General features: G+C 41.2%; 1 protein-coding gene across 3 annotated transcripts in view; it reads left to right on the top strand.

Annotated features, from left to right (window-relative positions):
• The window catches only part of LOC140493516 (immunoglobulin superfamily member 22-like), an 88,980-nt gene that overhangs the window by 12,212 nt on the left and 53,501 nt on the right, over window positions 1-23,267 (top strand). For all 3 annotated transcript variants that reach the window (XM_072592029.1, XM_072592030.1, XM_072592031.1), the window contains exons 2-9: window positions 354-496; window positions 2,376-2,510; window positions 7,382-7,518; window positions 8,718-8,817; window positions 10,355-10,397; window positions 12,608-12,782; window positions 15,394-15,507; window positions 19,390-19,552. In XM_072592029.1, coding sequence (XP_072448130.1) covers window positions 373-496; window positions 2,376-2,510; window positions 7,382-7,518; window positions 8,718-8,817; window positions 10,355-10,397; window positions 12,608-12,782; window positions 15,394-15,507; window positions 19,390-19,552 — 991 coding nt within the window. In that variant the 5' untranslated portion in view covers window positions 354-372. The remainder of the gene's footprint in view (window positions 1-353; window positions 497-2,375; window positions 2,511-7,381; window positions 7,519-8,717; window positions 8,818-10,354; window positions 10,398-12,607; window positions 12,783-15,393; window positions 15,508-19,389; window positions 19,553-23,267) is intronic.

Below are 23,267 nucleotides of genomic sequence, written 5' to 3'. Positions count from 1 at the left end.
AGAGCAGCTCTCTGAACCATGGTGACTTAATAGCTGAGGGATCAAATTGAGTAGCTCAGGTGATTTATATTGTACTTAACCCGTGCTGTACTAGTGTTTGATTGGAAGACAGAGGGGCAACTTTATTCTGCATCTTGTCTATACTATAGCTCACCCCTGAGGTACTGATGAAAAGTTATAGAAAAAACCTTGATCTGCACTTAATGCATGTTATACCTGATTTCCTATTGAATATTGATGCTGATGAGTTATTATTAACTCCGACTCCAGCTACAGGAGGACCATTAATGTCACCTGAAGTTCCACCCACGCTAGTGTTTGTTTTCTAATATTTTGGAATGTTGTTTTAACAGTGACATAAGAGTTTCAACCATGACTTCAACAATGTCAAAGACAACGACCAGAACCACAACGATCACCACTGAGCACTCCACTGAATCGGGGATGACCAGGGTGAAAAAAGTCAGCCAGGTGACGAAAATCACATCCGAGGAAGGTAATTGCCAAATCCTTTCCTAATAAGAAAACAGAAAGTATAAGCAGGATTTTATCCCTTGAGCCATCTCCACCATTCACCTCCACATGGCTAATCTTCTGCCTCATTTATAATGATGAAGTAATTACACAGGCAACACAACAACTCTGAACCCACAGAGCTCCTTTGAAACTTGATAATGAACTTGATGGACATTTGATACAATGACCCCAGCTAAGCCTGTACCACAACCTCACACAGGGTTCTCTACGCATAGCCCTAACAATACAACCTCAGTCTTGAACCTCACAACAGTAACAGTGGCAGTCTTTTTCAATTCTGAGTGTCAGAGTCCATGCAGAGTAATCTTACAGAGCCTTTCCTCGCAAACCTCAAACCTCATGGATATTCCTCACACTAACTACCACATTTCAACCCTGAACCTCCAAGTACATCTTTACATCAACTTTGACAACTGTGAATTTCACTGGGATCCTCTGTATCAACTGTGAATCTTATTGATTTCCTCTACATCAACCTTTGCTGTTTGTCTTAACCCTTAACCTCCTGGAGATCCCTTGTGATTATCCTCATCACAGTTCATAATGACTCCTGCCCTTAACTTTGTAAACAATCCCTAAGCACTTCTAGTTAAGGATCAGTGCCAAACTGGAGTAGGTGGCATTACTCAAGGTGCTGAGGTTTTCAAAATGATTAGAGGGGTACAGAGTTTGGGTACAGTCTCTCAGAATGTGAATGACTGTGCTGAAAATAGCAGAATAGAGAAAGGAACAACCAAACCAAAATTCACAGTTAGAATTGTAGTAGCTATAGAGGTAGATAGCAATGTTGCTTTTAAGTCACACGCCAGACAGTGACCTCAAAGTAGCTGTGCACAATACAACGCCACTAATTGGCAAGGCCATGGCTGTGCAATTACGAATGAAGAGAGCATGTATCTTAAGAAATCACCTGTATAGTCAAATAATAGAGGAAGCATTTGTAAATAGGATAAAAAAGTGTTGACAGATTTGTAGATTGGAACTTCAAAATCAAAACATTGAGTGATTGGGCTAGAAGGATGATAGACAAATAAAATGTTATGTTGGATAGGTGTCATTCCTTCTAGTTCAAGATAGGTTGGAGTTCATGGAGGGAAAACTCAGGAACCAATGCAGAAGTATTGGAAACATTGAATCTGTAAGGGACTGTATGAATGAAGGTTATGTTGGACACAAAAGTGAGGCAGAGACATTAAGACCACCAAAGTACGACATGCTGAGTAGATTTTTTGGAAAAATTGAAATTGTGAAGGGCAGACAGCAGAAGTAGAGAGAGTTAGGAGTCACAGATGCTGGAATCAGATCTGTGGAATCAGGTTTTTATGATTTATCATATTTCGAGAAGAGTTGGAGACTCTATCAAGCAAAAGAAACAAAGACGTGGTGGTATCTGATCTTGTAAAGATTTGAGAAATGGTGAGACCTTGCAAAATGGTGAGATTATTGGGGTGGGTGAGAGAGTTAGCAAATATTGTTCAGTATGTTATGTTTTATGAAAACAATAGTCCTATTTCTCATACTCTACACTCTTAGATTTATTTATCTTAAAAGAAACTACTTGATGCTATATTTCAGGATAATTTAGCTTTATGAGTTTCAACTGTTCAGAACTCAGACTGACACTTTTCACCATGATTTTCATTGGACCCTTCGATAAACATCAAAATAAGGAATTAATCAACCTATAGATCTGAGTTAAATCTGGCTCTTTATCCTGAAGCAATGGGCTGTGCAGCTATTGTGAATCATGGTAAAGAGATGACCTTCCATAAACAGTTTCATAGCAACCTGCTGTGTACCTCTGCAGTTAAAACTTGCTGCATTGTGCTATATTTCAGAGGCAGACCGTGTACAAAGGAAACCGTCGATCACCCTTCAGTCACTGAATGTTGTCACACGGTCTTTTGAGATCCCTGCAGGAGAAAGCATCCCTGAGTTTGATGAAAAGCCAAACTCCTCTGTTGTACAAGAAGGTAAGCCAGTCTAATCATGTTGCTTCCTGATTCACTTCATTGTCATTCTCTTACTTCTCCGATCACAGCAAAGACTCTGAACAGTCAGTTTGTGGTTATCACCTGTGCTTTTAATTTTGTTACAAAAGCTGAAAAGGAGCTGAAAAGTAAATAACCATTCCTTTTGGACCTTTTGCACTCCCAATTTCGTGGACAATTAAATCAGAGAAAAGTGTTGGAGATACTGAAAGTAAAAACAAAAATTGCTGGACTATATTCAGGTCACTGATTTGAAATGTTAACTCTCTCTCCAGACAGGCTGAATATTACCAACAATTTTAATTTTACTCCTGGAACATACTTGGTTCTCATTGTATATCTGAAGTCACATTCAAGCTCCCAATCCATGAAGTTATGAGCTAAATTCACCTTCAGCTAAAACATTAATCAGGGGTTTTAAGTGCTCTTTACGGTTACAAGGCTGTATTTGTGAAATCAAAATACACTGGCTATTTGGAATCTAAATTAAAAACAAAATGTCAGCAGTTCTGACAGAATATGTGGAGAAAGAGAGTTCATATTTCAAAGTTGTGACCTTACAACTGAACTGGAATAATTTGGAAATGTCAGATTCAAGCTGGGGAAAAGGGGGAAGCTGAGAAGAAATGGTTTCTGATAAGGTGGAAGGTAGGAGAGGTTACATGACAAAAGGTGCAAGACCAAAGGGAATGGTAATATACAGTAAGGAATCTAGATGTGAGTCCAGTAAGCTGGAAAGTGCTCCATTGATAGATGAGATGCTGTTCCTTAAATTCACATTGAGCTTCAGTTGAACACTGCAACAGGCCAAAGACCAAGATCAGAGTCATAGAGATGTACAGCATGGAAACAGACCCTTCGGTCCAACTCGTCCATGCCGACCAGATATCCCAACCCAATCTAGTCCCACCTGCCAGCACCTGGCCCATATCCCTCCAAACCCTTCCTATTCATATACCCATCCAAATGTCTCTTAAATGTTGCAATTGTACCAGCCTCCACCACATTGTCTGGCAGCTCATTCCATTCATGTACCACCCTTTGCTTGAAAAAGTTGCCCCTTAGGTCTCTTTTATATCTTTCCTCTCTCACCCTAAACCTATGCCCTCTAGTTCTGGACTCCCCGACACCAGGGAAAAGACTTTGTCTATTTATCCTATCCATGCCCCTCATAATTTTGTAAACCTCTATAAGGTCACCCCTCATCCTCCGACGTTCCAGGGAAAACAGCCCCAGCCTGGTCAGCGTCTCCCAGTAGCTCAGATCTGAGAATTAAGATGATAAGGAACTAAAACTCGTAACTTGGGGTTATACTTTCCAATTGGACTGAAGAGTTCTGCAGAACAGCTACCCTATCTGTGGTTGATCTGTGCAATAGCGAGGAAATGACACTGCATATACATCATATATGGATGATCTGGGAGATCGACTCCCTACTGAAGTCCAGGTCTGAGGCATACAAGTCAGGCAACCAGGATCTATGCAGGAAATTCAGATATAACCTTTGTAAGGTCATCAGACTGCCATGAGGCAATACCAAACTAAGTTTGAGACCCAGACCAACCGCACAGACATCCATCTTTGTGGCAAGGCTAATGTAACATAATGGGCTACAAAGCAAACAGAATTGCAGGCAACAGTACATCCCTACCTGATGAGCTCAATGCACTCTATGCTCGCTTTGAACAGCAGATTAGTGAAACAATGTCACCCCCACCCAACAGCCTCAGATGCACTTATACCCACGGTCACCACCACAGACGTTAGATTGGCCTTCTTGAGAGTGAAAGCAACTGGCCTGGATGGAGTCCCCGGCTGTGCACTCAGATTCTGTGTGGACCAGCTGGTGGGAGTATTCACTGGCATGATTTTATCTCTCCTTAATATGATCAAAAGTCCCCACTTGCTTCAAGAAGATCACCATCATGCCAAAGAAAAATCATGCATCGTGCTTCAATGACTATCACCCAGTGGCTCTCACCTCCATAATTATGACGTACTTCGAGAGGTTAGTCATGACTCACACTATCTCCAGCCTACCAAATTTCCTTGATCCTTTGCAGTTTGCCTATTGACGGTGGCACAGTGGTTAGCACTGCTGCCTCACAGCGCCAGAGACCCGGGTTCAATTCCCGCCTCAGACGACTGACTATGTGGAGTTTGCACGTTCTCCCCGTGTCTGCGTGGGTTTCCTCCGGGTGCTCCGGTTTCCTCCCACAGTCCAAAGATGTGCAGGTCAGGTGAATTGGCCATGTTAAATTGCCCGTAGTGTTAGGTAAGGGGTAGATGTAGGGGTATGGGTGGGTTGCGCTTTGGCAGGGCGGTGTGGACTTGTTGGGCTGAAGGGCCTGTATCCACACTGTAAGTAATCTAATCAACAGGTACACAGTAGACATCATCTCCCCAACCTGACAACAGCCCTGGAACATCTGGATAACAAGGATACCTATGTCAGACTCCTACTATTGACAACAGTTCCGCCTTCAACACCACAATTCCAAACAAATTCATCTCTCAACTCTATGGCCTAGGTCTCTGCTCCCCCTCTGTAACTGGATCCTTGACTTCCTGATCTATAGACTGCAACCACTAAGAATAGGCAACAATATCTCCTCCACCATAATCCTCAACATCAGCGCCTTGCATGGCTGCGTACTCAGCCCCCTATTATATTCCATAAACACTCACGACTATGTAACCAAATTCTGCCCCAACACCATTTGCATGTTTGCTGACAACACCACCATTATAGGTTGGATCTCAAACAATCTGTGAGACAAAATACAGGAAAGAGATTAAATGCCTATGGAATAAAGACAACAACCTCTCCATCAAACATCAGCAAAATGAAGGAGCTCGTCACTGACTTCAGGAAGTGGAGTGGAGGGCATGCCCCTGTCTGCACCAACAGTGCTGAGGTGGAGATGCTGGTGAGCGTCAAGTTCCTGGGAGTGACGATTCCCAACAATCTGCCCTGGTCCACCAACATCAGTGTAATGGTCGTGAAAGCACAACAATGTTCCTACTTCCTCAGGAGGCGAAGGAAATTCGGCATGTTCACAAGGACTCTTATCAATTTTCAAAGGTATACCATGGAAAGCATCCTATCTGGATGCATCACAATGTAGTTTGGCAGTTGCTGTTCCTAAGACTGTAAGATACTAAGAGAGTCATGAACACAGCCCAGTCCATCACACAAATCAGCCTCCCAGCCATTAACAATCTATACTTTGCACTGTCTCAGCAAAGCAACCAACATTATCAAAGATCCCTCCCAGCCCAGTTATACTCTGTTCCACCCTCTTCTGTTGGGTAGAATATGTAAAAGCTTTAGCATATGTATGAACAGATTCAAGAACAGCTGCTGTATTCAGACTTCTGAATGGACCTCACAGATATTATTCTGATCTCTCTCTGCACCTTCTCTGCAGCTGTAACTCTGTATTCAGCACTCTATTCTGTTAGGAGAAAGTGAGGACTGCAGATGCTGGAGATCAGAGCTGAAAATGTGTTGCTGGAAAAGCGCAGCAGTTCCTTGGATGCTGCCTGACCTGCTGTGCTTTTCCAGCAACACATTTTCAACTCTATTCTGTTACCCTAATACACTTTGTATGGGACAATCTGCCTTCACAGAACTAAAACAACACTTTTCACTGTATCTCATTTGATGTGATAACAAAAATCAATCAACGTAGTTCCCTGAGAAGCCCATCATTTCGGTTTATTCCAGTCTCACTTAACTGATCTCTTCCTATCTTTTTCTCACCTTGTTCAATCCCTCCCAACCTACAGAAATGCTTCTGATGCTTTATGTCAATTCTTTTATTTAAAGATGAATAATTGTCAGTGCCACATCCTGTTTTCATCCAGGACTGGATATGTTCATCAGTTTCACTTTCAAATTTCCATCCCTTCTCTCACATTTCCCTGCTCCATCTCTGATACTTTGCTACTCTTCCTTAACTTCTGTCTCCGTATCAGAAGAAGGGCAATCTATAAATAACCATTACAAGCCCAGTGATTCTCACAGTTCCTTGACTTAACTTCCTTACACCCAAAATGCTGTCAAGCCCCCATTCTAATTGCCCAGTTTTACTACTTCCTTTTAATCTCTTCCTTCGTCTTCCTTTTACCACAATGAAGGATTTCACATCACCAATCTTCAAGACACTCAACTGTGATCCACTAATTTCCAGCACTTCTGCCCTCACCCTCTCCCTCTCAGAACTGTTATGAAATTCTCCTTGTTCTCTCTTATTCCATCCCCACAGCAGCCTCTGCATTCAAAGGTGGAAAGTGTGGTGCTAGAAAAACACAGCAGGTCAGGCAGCATCTGTGGAGCAGGAGAATCGACATTTTGGGCATAAGCCCTTCATCAGAAAGGAGCAACCTCGACCATTTCCCACCAACTCAAGCATGTTGCCAAAATAAAACACATTTTTCCCTTTGCTCTCCTGTCAGCATTCTGAAGGGAGCATTCCATACATGACTCACTGCTCCACTCCTCTAATACTTGCAACACCTCTCTCACTTCCTTCAGCAGCCTAATGCGATAGGGAGTGTAATATCTTCTCTTTTTAGCTCTGAACGCCTCACTGCCCAAGGCCCCAAAGACTGTTTGCAGGTGAATAGTTGACCTGCCGCATGTTGTGATTAAGGAGAAGAATATATTTTGGAAATATTGCACTGGAGGAGGGGAGTTAGATCTCCTTAAATTCCAGGACATTGACTTTTGTTTAGCATTATTCTAATCAACCGAATCTACGGGTGCATATTACACTCAAGTAGTATTGAGTTTGATGTTTGTGTGAGCCATTTATGCTGATAATACTGAAACATCTATGTTACTCCAGGCAAAGATGTAATTTTTAAAGCCAAGGTGTCTGGGAACCCCAAACCCACTATAACATGGAAGAGAGGAAGTGGAAAGCCAATCAAAGAAGGAGCAAAGATTTTCTTTGACACCATCTTGAAGGAGAATGTTCTAAAGGTATTTCAAATAGCAGTCGGTTGTTCAGTGTCAGACTGTGTGTGCTATTAAACTTGCCATTGCATTCAGACTAAACTCTAACCCCTTGAGATAGTCGCTTCAGTAATATTCAAGGTGTTGATTTGATTGTATACAGCTTGCTGATTTAGACCTCAGGGGTTCGGTCTGATATATCCATATCATAACCCCCATTAACCTCACACTACAGCCAGCAACATAACAGCATTCACTGAGATTGTGCTACTGAGTACAGAGATTGGCATTAGCATCCCGTCTTGGGCCTTGTGGTTTTGGAGTGACAAGTAAAATTGATGTTTCACCTTGAAGCAGCTAGCCTGTACACATGTAAACACACACACGTACACACACACACACGCAGACACACAAGTATACACAACACACATGCACACACACAACGATAAGGTTATCTATCATACTTTTATTACTAATTTGATAGAAACCTTGAAATATGGTGCTCTTTATCTCTCAGCTTCAATTCAATCAAGAACAGACTGATGCACAATTGGCACTTCAATAAATTTTGAGATATTTGGGCCACTTATGTTCACATACTTATGTTTTGTGAGGCTTTGTACATAGAATTTATCTCGCTGGTAATGCATTTGGGAGAATTAGGTCCAGTTGCCCAATTCACATCCTATGCAGTGCTGCAATCACCAATCTTAATAGAAACACAGTCTGATTCCATATTTACAAAGAAATCTTTTTGCACACAAACTTCTAATTCCATCAGGATCAAAATGCCCTTAGGTATCGCAAACTGTCAGACAAGCTGATTTATTCACTGAATAAGTCACTGATTTATTCACACTGCACTATAGTGAGATAACAAATCCAGAGACCTCCGTCTTAGTGACTTCAGATTTCTCAGCCCTACTTGTGAAGTGCGGTACCAAATTAGCCAGTGGTTCTGAGGAAGGATCTCCAGACCCGAAACGTTAACTTTGATTTCTCTGCACAGATGCTGCCAGACCTGCTGAGCTTTTCCAGCAACTTCTGTTTTTGTACCAAATTAGCCAATCTTATTACAAATGCAGTTTTAATTTGTTCAACAATGGTATAGCTCATTTAAGACCAGATTTTAGCCAGCTTTGCATTCTGCAAGTTCAGTTCTACTGAAGGACAATGTTTTCTTTGCTTGGTAAATGCGTAATCTGTAGAAATTTTTACTTTTACAGTTGGACCATGTCACTCCAGATGATGAGGATGCCTACAAATGCATTGCTTCCAACACTCATGCTGACTGCACATACACTGTTTCATTGATGGTGACTGAGTGTAAGTTCTGAACCTGAGTGGGTTGTACATGATAATGTTTATTTACTGCATGTTGCTGTGGTGTTACTTTGAAACAGTTCCTGAATGAAGTATGTGCAGCTACTAGACAAGCTTGTTTTCCCTAGGTTTTTTGTGGTCTTCTTTTCTTGAACATAGTGTGTTATGAAAAACAAAACTGTTTTAAAGATTATATTCATTCCATTCCCCTGGAGAGCTTCACTCCACTTGTAGCATTTACATTATTAAGGGGGAACCAGTGATAAACAGTCAGCAGGGAGTTGCCCTCAGAGATCTTGACATTGACTCTGGTCGCCATGGTTGTGGTTGTTATTTTATGGTTGTTTCCTCGGCCAGATCATCTTCAACTGCCCTCATGATTAACCTTCCCTCCATCATGAGGTCAGAATTGGAGATGTTTGACAATGTGCAGTACTATTCATAATTCCTCAAATCCTGAAGCCTTCTATGTCCAAATGCAGAATAGCCTGTCTGATATTTAGGCTTGGCATGACAATGTGGCAAGTAACGTTAGCCACAGATAAGTGCCAGAAAATGATCAACTCCAAAAAGACAGAATCTAACAATTGCCCATTGACAGTCAAAGTCTGAATGGCTGAATCCCCCATTGGGCATTACCATTAATCAGAACCTGAACTAGACTAGCCATATAAGATTAGATTAGATTACTTACAGTGTGGAAACAGGCACTTCGGCCCAACAAGTCCACACCGACCCGCCGAAGCGCAATCCACCCAGACCCATTCCCCTACATTTACCCCTTCACCTAACACTACGAGCAATTTACCATGGTCAATTCACCTAACCTGCACATTTTTGGATTGTGGGAGGAAACCGGAGCACCCGGAGAAACCGGAAACCCACACAGACACGGGGAGAATGTGCAAACTCCACACAGAGAGTTGCCTGAGGCGGGAATTGAACCTGGGTCTCTGGCGCTGTGCGGCAGCAGTGCTAACCACTGTGTCACCGTGCCGCCCATTGTGCCACCGTGCCGCCCATTGTGCCACCGTGCCGCCCACTGTGCCACCGTGCCGCCCACGAATGCATGAAATGTATTCTTTTGCACATTGATCTATGTAACTCCATTTTAGTAGCACATCATTTCAGGAAGCTAACATCATAAGAGCGACTGAGTGTTTATCAGCTGAGCATATCCCATTCCAACCTAAAGACCTCTGGCAGACAGATTTGTAATCATATGGCTATCCACAGTCAGTGGTTTGCAATTGTAATGATGATTGGATTGAATACCAATCATTGATGTTTCAGTAAGAAAATGGACTGCCCCAGATGATTTTGAAAGCTGCAAGTTCCTTTTTTAGACCAGCAATGAATAAATAAAAACACTTCTATAAATTTATAACTCAAGTCATGAGAGCTTGATTCTATTTTTCCACATTTAGAAATCAAATATTCAAATTGGATAATAGAGAGCTAATTATTCCACGTGAATTGTTCCACATTATTTAATTCAAAATTTCTTATTCGTCTTGTGCAATTTGTTCTTTTGATGCAGGTCAAGAGAAACAATTGAACTTTCGGACAATGTTGAAAAAAAGGTAAATCCTTTACTCCATTACCCAGAAAGGTTTCAAGGGGGCTCCTTGCAGATAGCAATGTGATAATTAGATGAACAGAAGAATGTATATAGGCTACCTGCAGTTAAATGAAAGAGTTTAAAGAAGATATACAGGAACTGGAGCATACAGAGAGGAAATGCAACAAGCATATATATTACACACACATATATGTGTATGTGAAAGTATCTTCAATTGGTAAATATAGGCCACATAGAGGGATTTTGGTAACTGGAATGTTTGGATAGAGAATATGCAGTGAAAACTATGGTCCATATAAAACGTTGTTGATCGTTCAGTAGGGTGCTGCTTATGAGGGACTTGGTTCAGTAAGGAGGTTACTTGTGAGATAATGTAGAATAGATACAGGATACTGAACCAATGGTAGTAATAGGATGTTTAATGGTCATCTCTGAGATCTAAAAAGGATATTCAATAGGTAACCATATGATATACAAAGAATCTGAAATGACCCACTTTTGACATTATCGGGATAATTGTAGGAATTATAGGAGTTTGGTAAGTGTGGAATATGTGGAACAGCTATCCTCAATCTTTTTATCTTCTTAGCTCCTCCCACCTACTGTAACATGTATTTTGTTGTTTAAATATCATTATATAAATGATTACATATTTATTACTTATCATGTATTTATTATTATTGTTTGACTTATTTAATGTGAAACCTGTTGCTGATGTACCTTGGACAACACCCATATGCATTGACCAATGTTCATTCTGACTCGGTGCTTTGTTTCCATTGATGTAACTGGTGTACAGAAACAAGTTATACTAAATTTGACCAACACTTTTAAAGCTTCGGAAGGTGCATTACTTTATTCAGTTACACCAGTCAATGTGTTACAGCTTCACGAGATGGTTACACATAAGCACTTGCCAGTAGAGGCCACTGGCTGACAAACCAGAATGGGAAACACTGATGTCTTTCATTTTATTCTTCTGACAGATATTGGACTCTGCCATTTGGATTAGGATGGTTAACGGAACACTGACAGAGATCTAAACAAGTCATTCCTGTTCTAGTGTCACATTGGTTTAGCGTTCAGTTATTCATCAGTGGAAGCCTGTATATTCTTTGCATTTTAGCATGTACAACACAACACATATTGCTTATGTAGGCATTTGTATAACGTATTGCCAAATATTATTTCTATTATACCATCACAAATTGCACATTTTGTTCCTAAATTATGCAAAATGTACATTCATCCCATCACAAACACATATAAAAGTGAACTAAATTAAAATTATTTGTATAAGTTCCTATAAACGCAAGAGCTGCTTATACCACATTAAGCATTGTCTATACCAAGAGTTGCACCCTGTCCTGATTCCTCCCTCTACAAATGTGGTCAATTATGTTTAATGGACTCACCTTAATACATGTGCAAACTCAGTAAAAGATGTATATGTTAATCAGTGATAGAAAACCCAGCAGAAGAATGAGGATGAAAAGGGAGATGGTTTAATTTGGAAAAATAACAAGTGATTTATTAGAAAATGTCCATAAATATATAAAAATATAAAGTCATACAAAGATATGATTGGGACAATTAGAACAAAACCAAATGACAGTTCAGTGATTGGTATTCATTTGATTTGGTCCCTGTTTTGACCTTTGTCCTTGCAAAAGTAAATTCTGAGACAACATGCTCCTTAAGACAAAATCATTCATGATGTGGAGGTGCTAGTGTTGGACTGGGGTGGACAACATCAGAAGTCACACAACACCAGGTTATAGTCCAATAGAATTATTTGGAGTCACAAGCTTTCAGAGCGCTGCTCCTTTGACAGGTGAAGTGAAGAAAAGCATACTGGCACAGAATTTATAGGCAGACCACTCACACCGTTTGTATGATTGTTTGATCTCTCTGCCCATTAATCTCTGCGCTGGCATGCCTTTATTCACTTGACCTGATATAGTGCGGGGTATGAAGAAGGCACATGGTGGTGTTTGTCCTCCAAAATATTGGGTACATTTTCTGGGATCCTGCAGTGCCATTTGGGCCTCACAGGCATTAATCAAAAATCATAAATATTTCATCCATCGGAATAAATCGGAAAATGTGCTCAGACTTTGAAGCCCCTCACCTCGGCTTGCTGGGTGGAGATCATTCAGTGAGGAATTGGAATTTACATCACACTTGATAGTAACTGAGGTTTACTTGCAGGTCAGCACCAGCTCCGAAGGAAGAAAGGAAAGTCCCAGATGAAAAGGAGATGTGGGAGATCTTAATGAAAGCCGATAAGAAGGATTATGAGAAAATTTGCCTGCAGTATGGCTTCACTGACTTCAGAGGAATGCTGAAGCGCTTAAAGGAAATGAAGAAAAAAGTAGAGACTGAGGTGGGAAAAGTTTGCAAAGTTTTGAGCTCAGGAATGAGGTCGAGTAGGAATCAGTGCACTACGGAGACACTTGAATGTCAAACAAGTCTGAAAATCCAGAGAACTCTGACAATAGTAATATTGCTCAAGTAGACCATAATTTCAATGGAGAAAGATTGAAAATGGGAATGGGTAAAAATGGCAAATTAAAAAGTAAATGTTTTCTTAGATTATGTCCAAGAGTGTAGGGAAGTTGGGCTTGGGAAGGGGAGAGTGATAGATTCAACAACCCTTGCAACTGAATTCCAGATCAAAGTGATGGGATGAAAGTTGCAGCCACATTTTACTTCTCGGGCGCATTGGTATATGAGAAACTAAGCCGAGTCAAAACAGTTTTATGAAAGGGAAACCCATGTTTGACAAACTTATTAAGAATTCTTTGAGAAAGTATTAATCAAGATGAATTAAAAGTAATTAATATGTTTAGACTTCCAAAAGTCATGCCATAAGCCACCATGTAAATGTGAAAAAAGATCTTATGGTCATGATGTGATATGTTAGCATGGACAGAGGATTGCTCAACTAAAGAAAACAGATAAGAGGGATAAATTTGTCATTTTCAGGTTGGAACACTGTAACTTAGTGGAGTGTCACAGAGACCTGTGCTGGGACCTCAACTATTTGCAGTCTGTGTTCATGACTTGGATGAAGGGACCGAATGAATTGCAAACAATCCTAGCAGGTTATGACTAAGGGGTATATTTTTAAGGTGAAAGGAGAGAGGTTTAAAGAAGACATGAGGGGCAAATCTTTTACATAGAAGGTGGTTTGCATGTAGAATGAGCTTCCTGAGGAAGTAGTGGACATGGGCACAGTTACAACATTTGAAAGGCACTGAGGTAAGCACATGAATAGAAAAGGTTTGGAAAGCATATGGGCCAGAAACAGGCAGGTCGGACTGGTTCAGTTTGGGAATATGTTCATCATGGACTGGCTGGACTGGAGGGTCTGTTTCTGTGCTGTATGACTGTATAATGGAAGGTGTGGTAGGAAGTCAAGGTTAAAGAATGTTTGGAAGGGAAAGATTTTTAACTTCAAGGTGAGTAGCAACAATCAGGCAGCTTCCTGGCTGTCCATTCCCACCACAAGGAAATGTGCTTCCGGGGGCGTGATTATTTTTGAGAGGAGAGGTAGAAGGGGTGTGATGATATGGTTTGGCGCTGCCGACTATGTTTTATGGTCTGTCATATCCTTATGCCAAACTATGGCCCCAACCACTTCCCTGCCATGCTCCCTCATATCCTTCATGCCCGTGCTATGGCATTTCTACACCTATTCACCTAATATATCAGAACTACTGAATTCTACTGTAAAAACAATATGTGTCAAAAAAGTTCCCTTTAAAAAAATTGCATTCATAACTTTTCACTTTTACAAAGAAAAACTCCTTTCTCTACAGGCCCATAAGACTGTCAGTTATCCAGATTCAAGACGGAACAAAAGCTTAGCTAAGAGCCCAGCCATCCATTAGATTGCTGAAGCAGCTGAGTCGCAGTGAAATCATGACTTCATCGACAGTTCTGGAGCTGTCACCTATTCTGCCAATTACACAATGCTTTCTTACACAACACAGAGTTTCTGTTAGTGACACTCCATAAAATTGCAACAGGCTAGAACATGCCCAGCCCTAACAGTGAGCCAGTCAGCTCAGTATTACCTGGTGCAGGTAGCTTTGCACTGAGAACATTTCATGCACTCGTGAAAATCAGTAATCCTAGGAATAGGATTGGGAATCCTGGAATCAAGACCTAGCTGCTATTTTTACAGTTCCACAGAGTCTCCCTAAGTCTAATAAAACTCAGCCCAAAGAGTCCATCCTGGAAAAGGCGATAGACTGTTTATTTTTATTCATTCATGGGACAAGGGCATCACTGATCAAGCCAGCATTTATTGCCCATCCGTACTTGTTAACCACATTACTGTGGGTCTGGAGTCACACGTAGGCCAGACCAGGTAAGGATGGCAGTTTCCTTCCTTAGTGAACCAGATGGGTTTTGACAACAATCGACAATGGATTCATAGTCATCATTAGATTCTTACTTCCAGATTTTACTGAGTCCAAATTATGCTATCTGCCCTAGCAGGATTCAACCTTGGATCCCCAGAACATTATCTGGATCTCTGGATTAACAGTCTAGCAATAATACCACTAGGCTATTGCCTCCCTATTAATTGAGTGGGCAAAGATTTATTGATGGAGTATGTGAAGTATGTGTGGCTGTCCACTTTGCTAAGAAGTATTGAATGGTAGAATATTACATGAATTCAAAGATTGCAGAATGCTGTGATCTTGAAAGGTTTGGGTGTCCTCATGTGTGAATCACAAAATGTTAGCATATGGGTACAGCAAGTAGTTAAGAAGATGCATTGCTGGCCTTTGTTACAAAGGGGATGAAGTGTGAAAACAGTGAAGTTTTTGTACAACTTTACAGAGCTGGGACAATCCCTGAAAACAAGGTTTTGCCTTTTTTCTTAAAGAGGGAAATGCTATTAATGGATGTTCCTCATCTCAATGAATACAGAAAGTGATCTATTCTCATTAGTGATGCATTGCTTGACTTTGCTCTGACAGGAAGTAAAGGTTTTAAAGCCATTGGAGGACCTGGAAGGCAAAGTCGACTCAACAGTTACCTTTGATACAGTTTTGGAATTGAAAGATCCTAACATGAAGATGCAGTGGTTCAAGGTAAGGCAGGATTATTACACTGAATGTTTTAACATTGCCCCAATTGGGACAAAAAAAAACTACCTCCTTCCACCTATCGCATTTCCAATGCCTCTCCCCCAAGTCCCTCCTCCCTACTTTTTATCTTAGCCTGGTTGGCACACTTTCCTCATTCCTGAAGAAGGGCTCATGTCCGAAACGTCGATTCTCCTGCTCCTTGGATGCTTTCTTTCTCTATAGTTTACATCACAAGGATGTTTTATTGCCAAGTCTATGGGTTGTACCGTTGCTTGTATGACTGAGCAATAAACCAAATTCTTGAATGCCAGATGCTCAGACTAGTTCTGGGAATTACTAGCATCACTAGACTCATGAATATTTAAACCAAATCCTGAATTTTTTTACAATTGTACATTGCCTCATCTGCAACAATAATGCACGGGATTTTACTGTATAGCTGCAGTTGGAAATCGGCAAGTTCTCCAATAAGAACACACCTATTCACTATTACCTACAATGTATGGCAATGCTGATACTTAGTGCTGATATTGTTGTGTCAAGCTCATTATCACTCTATTTCCTTTGATGTCAACGCAGTAGATAATAGCGAACTTATGGAATAATCAGCTTTGTGTTTTGTAGGGTTCTGGTGATTAAATCTGCAGGATTAAAGTCTAACTTGCAATGGGAAGTAGTCAAATGTTTGACTTTTTGATCTTCATAAGGTTTGACTGCAACAATGAAGTTGAACCTCCGCAGATGATAAATTTGCTGAGTTCTTATTAATAGTTATTTCTGATAAGTGTTACATTCACTTCCTATTATTCATTTTGCCACCTTATCTCCTGAAAATATGCATCTTGATGCAACCCTTCTGTATATCACTGAGTGATCCTTTTGATGTTGGATGCGAAAGAGTGAATATTGGTAGATTAATTCACCATGAGCAAGTAGCTTTTGGGTGTGTCCTTATACACAAGAGGTATGAGGTAGTGATCAGGGCCAATATTCCCCACCACCTAATTCACTACATACTGGAATTAGTGTAAATATTGACTGGCAGTAATTCACACAGACAATCTTTCTTTTGAGGATATTGCTCTTTCCCCTCTGCACTGCTGATACCCAATGTCATTGTTCATTGATGAGATCTTTGTTCTACATAATGTGCAAGCCACATCATGCGTTAGGATGCAGCGATCGAAAAAAGTCCAATTACTCCAATACTCAGGTAGAAACAGTGTAAAGGAGAATGGTAAATGGCTAGTGATAAAGGAGTGCATGACACTGAAAGGGGAAAAGTGGACAGAAGTTAAGAGAAGAGGAACAGATGAAATAAGTGTCATGTAAATGGGTGAAGGAGGGAAAATGGAGAGCAGTGAAGTGTGATGAATAGAAGGGAGAAAGGAGAGGAAGTGACAAAGAACTGTGGAAAGTACGGGAAAGAAATTAAACAAGAGACAGAAAATGATACTTAAGGGAAGAAGAGAAGAAGCACTTTGGATCACAGTAATTTAAAATATTCGAGCATTAACTGAGTGTGGCAAAGAGTGTCAGTATGAATCAAAGCGTTGAGAAGAGGAAGAGTTTGCTAAACTGACAGGAGGGCAGGGGCACATGAAGAGAGAGGTACCACCTTGAACAGGTGAGAATGAACCAATCCCAGAGGGATTCGAGTAGGCATGGAAGTGGCAATAGGAAGAAGGTGAGACTGAGCAGAAGAGAGTGGATTCATTTGTGCTTTCCCCAAATGAAAACAGGAAGTGCCTACACTGAGTGCCTTTACCCAAAAAGAATGAGTAACTCTTCCTGGGAGTGCAGTTAATGTGTCAACATTCCTCCCAACTTCTTTGTGGTCCCTGAGGAGGACAATTTGGTTGACCAGAAGGCAGAAAATGATGTGAGTCGTATGGTCCAATGGCTTTATTGATTTACACATGTCAGACCTCAAGGGGTTGGCTTGATAAGACCATTAGAGCATAAGACATAGGAACAGAAATTGGGCCATTCAGCCCATCGAGTCTGCTCCGCCATTCAATCATGGTTGATAAGTTTCTCAACCCCATTCTCCTGCTTTCTTCCCGTAACCCTTGATCCTTGATGAGGCTGGGGGTGGGCGGGTGGGTTGGTGGAAAGCCTAGTTTGAGAAAGTGGTAATTGGGCTGAGAGCACCATTTATCAAACGTTCTTTCTGCTATATTTCCCAATTTGAGGTAGTATAATCTAAACAAGATTGACCGGTTTCTCTGTGAAATTGTGCAGAGCTGGATGGGATACACTGAAGTGAACAAAGAGGTGCTTAGAAATGACAGAGTGGAGATAATTTTCACCTTCACTGCCTGAGCAGTTTTCGAGTGGAGCACATCACCCTCCCACTGCAAAACCTGCCCAATTTATTTCCATTGAAAACAATAGGAGCAACTATACTATGATCCCCCTTTTATCAGACAAACTCCTAATACACATTGTGGAAAATTGGTGAATGAAGGCACAATATAACTTCTACAAACATGTGTGGCACTGCAATAACTGTGCTGATATAAAAGGAATAGAGATTTTTTGAATTAAATTCTGGAAATGTTGACATTGTTTAAGATGTCAGAAACCTGTTTGGATTGTTATTAACAGTGAATATAATTTAATTCTAATAGACTTCTCAATCAGATTTGCAGTCTTATCTTTTCAGTGTGTTTAGATTAGATTACCTACAGTCTGAAAACAGGCCATTCAGCCCAACAGATTCACACCGACCCTCCGACCCATTCACCTACATTTATCCCTGACTAATGCACTTAGCACTATGGGCAATTTAGCATGGTCACCTATCCTGCATGTCTTTGGACTGTGGGAGGAAACCAGGGCACCCAGAGGAAACCCACACAGACAATTGCCTGAGGCAGGAATCGAACCTAGGCCCATGGCGCTGTGAGGCAACAGTGCTAACCACTGAGCCACTGTGCTGCCTAACACCACATGTGATTCTTTATTCTTCGATTTATGAATGTTTAGCTAACACCACACTCCACTAAATTTTGGCAAAACACAGCTACTCCTCTTTTACCTTATACAGATGGTATTGGATTTTTTCTGCAGTACTGGCTAATTATTGGAGACAATTGCCCCTAATAGAGGGCCTTGGAAATGGTAAAAGGCTGACACACACTTGGTATCTCATCTGCACCTCAATAGCTTAGCTCTCCATAGGATGCATTGATGGGGAGAAACTTTCTGGACAGTTCTCCTACTCATTCACTGTAACCTTTGGAGAAAACTGATGGGAAAGCCAGAAGTGTAATATAAACAACATTTACGTGCATTCCTGGCGTTTCGTTAATTCTTTCTCCAAAGTTTTACAGCCGGTCAGCAGGGAAGCCATACGTGAATTCACCCCTAAATATCTATGGTGGAGTTTACTGTGGAGTTATGTAACTAAAGCAGAGCTTGAGAGATCGCACTAAGAAATAAAGAAAACTGTGAGCCCAGATCAATACAGACCACTTGATGTCAAATTGCAGATTGATTTGAGTCACGGCATATCTCATGTCGTTTCTAACCATTCACAACATAAGATATGTTCCATCCCTGGCATTTGTTCAGCTCATTGATCTCAACAGGGATAGAATTTGAAATATTAGCATTCCAGGATGGAAAAATAAAGTAATCCTGCTCCTCATCACGAGACAGAAGGTAGGTTGGACAAACATCGGTTAGGGAGCTGCTGAAGTGTGATAAGTGGAATTGTCAACAGTAAATGAGCTTGCTCTGACTTTGTGGTTTTGTTCCTGTTTTCTTGTCTCTTAAGCTGCACAATGTTGATCATAGTCTACTTCATTTCAGGTTGCTCACTGAAGACAGCTTTTCTCTCCTGAAACAGTTAACAATTTTGTTTCTGTTATGTTGCAGGATGGCGAGCCATTAAGAACACAATTCTCATTGGGGAAGTTTGAAATTAAACAAATGGGAACCAAGTTTATGCTTTCTGTGAAGAACTTAACCCAGAAGGATGCTGGCCAATACACCCTGGTAGTAGGAGATAAAAAATTCACTGTGGGGCTGAAAGTGAAAGGTATCCAGCAGAAAGATGTTGTTCATTTTGCACGTGGATATAGTGTAATATTGTGCAGTGGATTCTTAGGTAAACACGCTGACCAATCGCATATCTATTTTCCACACTCATTTACATTGCCAATGATCATATTTTTCTGAGCCATCACAAGTCACTCCTTGTGATGAACATAGGGATGTTGTAATCCATCGCACATTTTCCTACTGTTCAACTAACTTACTGCTACTTCCCAAGATCATCATGCGGAAGATGCAGTAAGCTTCACAAAGTGGCAGTAAAAACATTAAGATCTCCCAAATGAAGCAGTCCCTGCTGCTGTCTGGCCTCCTCTTATTTGCCCAGGCAGCTTTCAATCTCTGCATCTTCTGATGCTGTATGCTGGCACCTGGGCCTTGGGGGCAGCTGCCTGTGGGCATGGGTGAGACAGAAAACCAATGCTCCATCAACCTTCAGGTGAATCCTATGGTTTAATTTTGAAATGAGCAGGAGACTTGTATATAGATTCCAAATCAACAGTTATTTCTCAATCAAAGATACTAATGGATTCTCTGATCATTATTACATAATTTCATCTTATTCATTCATTGGTGTGGGCTGTTAGTCAGATCTTGCGAAACACAAAATGGCTGCTGTGCTTCCTGTATTCTTTAAACTCCCATATATCATGCATTGTTTAAATTTTGTGCAGCTTCCTCACAGAAAGTCATCGAACATGCATCATAAAGATGTCTGCCAGTTTTTATTTGAAGATCATTAGTGGATCATTGCTTTATGTTAAATGCAACTTACTCTGAGCAAGATAGGTCTAACTGAGAAATATCTTACCCTCGCTGCAATATTCATGCCATAAACACATTTGTTTCATTTCCATAGCTTCCCTTTTGTAATACCTGCTTCTTAGGTGTTTCCTGAATTCACATCGTGTTATCTGATCTTCTACATCTTTATCTCATTTTGCCAATCATTCTTCCTGTATTGACTAGAAACCATATATTTAAAAAGCTAATTAATTGCAAAGTACTTGGAGTCAGTTTGTTTTATGTTATGAAAGTCACTATCTAAATTCAAATCTAGCTTCTGTTTTACTGATGGTCCAGCGGCAGCACTACGGGCATTGACAGGTAAAGCCTTGGCTGCAGGAATCCCACTGAGGACTCACTGTACCCCAAGAAATGGGTGGGGCTTAGGATGGCTTTGGAAGGGTTTGTAAAAATCCATCCTTGCTGGAACATCACCTTAAGAGTCAAACTAACTCCTTAGGACAAGTTGCTTTACAGGAGTATGCCCAAGTCTGGGCAAGTACTCCTATGTATCTATGCACACAGTCAATTATTTCATCAATTCACTCCAAACATCTACTTAACTATCTGCTGTGTTAATAGGCATCCCAACTATGTTCATTTTGACAGCATATAAACAATCCTTGAACAAAGCTGATGAAAGGTAAACTAAATGATTTGTTTTCATATTCTACATCTTATAATACAACAGATAGAACTTAGAACATAGAACATAGAACAGTACAGCACAGAACTGGCCCTTCAGCCCACGATGTTGTGCCAACCACTGATCCTCACGTATGCACCCTCAAATTTCTGTGACCATATACATGTCCAGCAGTCTCTTAAATGTCCCCAATGACCTTGCTTCCACAACTGCTGCTGGCAACACATTCCATGCTCTCACAACTCTCTGTGTAAAGAACCCACCTCTGACATCCCCTCTATACTTTCCTCCAACCAGCTTAAAACTATGACCCCTCGTGTTAGTCATTTCTGCCCTGGGAAATAGTCTCTGGTTATCGACTCTATCTATGCCTCTCATTATCTTGTATACCTCAATTAGGTCCCCTCTCCTCCTCCTTTTCTCCAATGAAAAAAGTCGAAGCTCAGTCAACCTCTCTTCATAAGATAAGCCCTCCAGTCCAGGCAGCATCCTGGTAAACCTCCTCTGAACTCTCTCCAAAGCATCCACACCTTTCCTATAATAGGGCGACCAGAACTGGACACAGTATTCCAAGTGCGGTCTAACCAAAGTTTTATAGAGCTGCAACAAGATCTCGCGACTCTTAAACTCAATCCCCCGATAATGAAAGCTAAAACACCATATGTTTTCTTAACAACTCTGTCCACTTGGGTGGCCATTTTAAGGGATCTATGTACCTGCACACCAAGATCCCTCTGTTCCTCCACACTGCTAAGAATCCTATCCTTGATCCTGTACTCAGCTTTCAAAGTTGACCTTCCGAAATGCATCACCTTGCATTTATCCAGGTTGAACTCCATCTGCCACCTCTCAGCCCATCTCTGCATCCTGTCAATGTCCCGCTGCAGCCTACAACAGCCCTCTATACTGTCAACGACACCCCCAACCTTTGTGTCATCTGCAAATTTGCTGACCCATCCTTCAATCCCCTCACCCAAGTCATTAATAAAAATTACAAACAGTAGAGGCGCAAGGACAGAGCCCTGTGGAACCTCACTTACCACAGACTTCCAGGCAGAATATTTTCCTTCTACTACCACTTGCTGTCTTCTGTTGGCCAGCCAATTCTGTATTCAGACAGCTAAGATCCCATGTATCCTATTCCTCCTGACCTTCTGAATGAGCCTACCATGGGGAACCTGATCAAATGCCTTGCTGAAGTCCATATACACCACATTCACAGCTCGACCCTCATCAACTTTTCTAGTCACATCCTCAAAGAACTCAACAAGGTTTGTGAGGCATGACCTGCACCTCACAAAGCCGTGTTGACTGCATTTAATCAAGCCATGCTCTTCCAGATGGTCATAAATCCTATCCCTCAGAATCCTTTCTAACACCTTGCAGATGACAGACGTGAGACTTATTGGTCTGTAATTGCCGGGGATTTCCCTATTTCCTTTCTTGAAGAGAGGAATTGCATTTGCCTATCTCCAGTCCTCAAGTACGACTCCAGTGGAGAGTGAGGATGCAAAGATCTTCACAACTGGTGAAGCAGTTGCATTTCTCCCTTCCCAAAGCAGCCGAGGACAAATCTGGTCTGGGCCTGGCGACTTGTCAATCTTAATGTTTGACAAAATTTTCAGCACATCAGCTTCCTCTATCTCTATCCATTCCAGCATGCACACCTGCTCTTCAAAGGTTTCATTCACTACAAAGTTTGTTTCTTTCATAAAGACAGAAGCAAAAGACTCATTTAGGGCCTCCCCTACCTCCTCCGACTCCATACACAAATTCCCAATGCTATCCCTGATTGGCCCTACTCTTTCTTTGAACATTCTCTTATTCCTCACATAAGTGTAAAATGCCTTTGTGTTCTCCCTAATCCGTTCTGCCAAGCCTTTCTCGTACCTCCTCCTGGCTCTCCTCAGACCATTTTTGAGCTCCTTCCTCGCCTGCCTGTAATCCTCTAGAGCTGAGCTTGACCCTAGCTTCCTCCACCTTATGTAAGCTACCTTTTTCCTTTTGACGAGAAGCTCCACTGCTCTCGTCATCCAAGGTTCCTTTATCTTACCCCTTCTTGCCTGTCTCAGAGGGACATATTTATTCATCACTTGCAACAACTGTTCCTTAAACAGTCTCCACATGTCTATAGTGCCTTTACCATGGAACAATTGCTCCCAATCCATATTTCCTAACTCATGTCTAATCGCATCATAGTTTCCTCTACCCCAATTAAATATCCTCCCATTTTGCCTAATCCTCTCCTTCTCCATAGCTATGTAGAATG

This window comes from Chiloscyllium punctatum, chromosome 22 (genome assembly GCF_047496795.1).
Source record: "Chiloscyllium punctatum isolate Juve2018m chromosome 22, sChiPun1.3, whole genome shotgun sequence".
NCBI lineage: Eukaryota > Metazoa > Chordata > Chondrichthyes > Orectolobiformes > Hemiscylliidae > Chiloscyllium > Chiloscyllium punctatum.
Note: the sequence above shows the minus strand (reverse complement) of the source record. Positions and strands in the feature narration are given on the sequence as shown.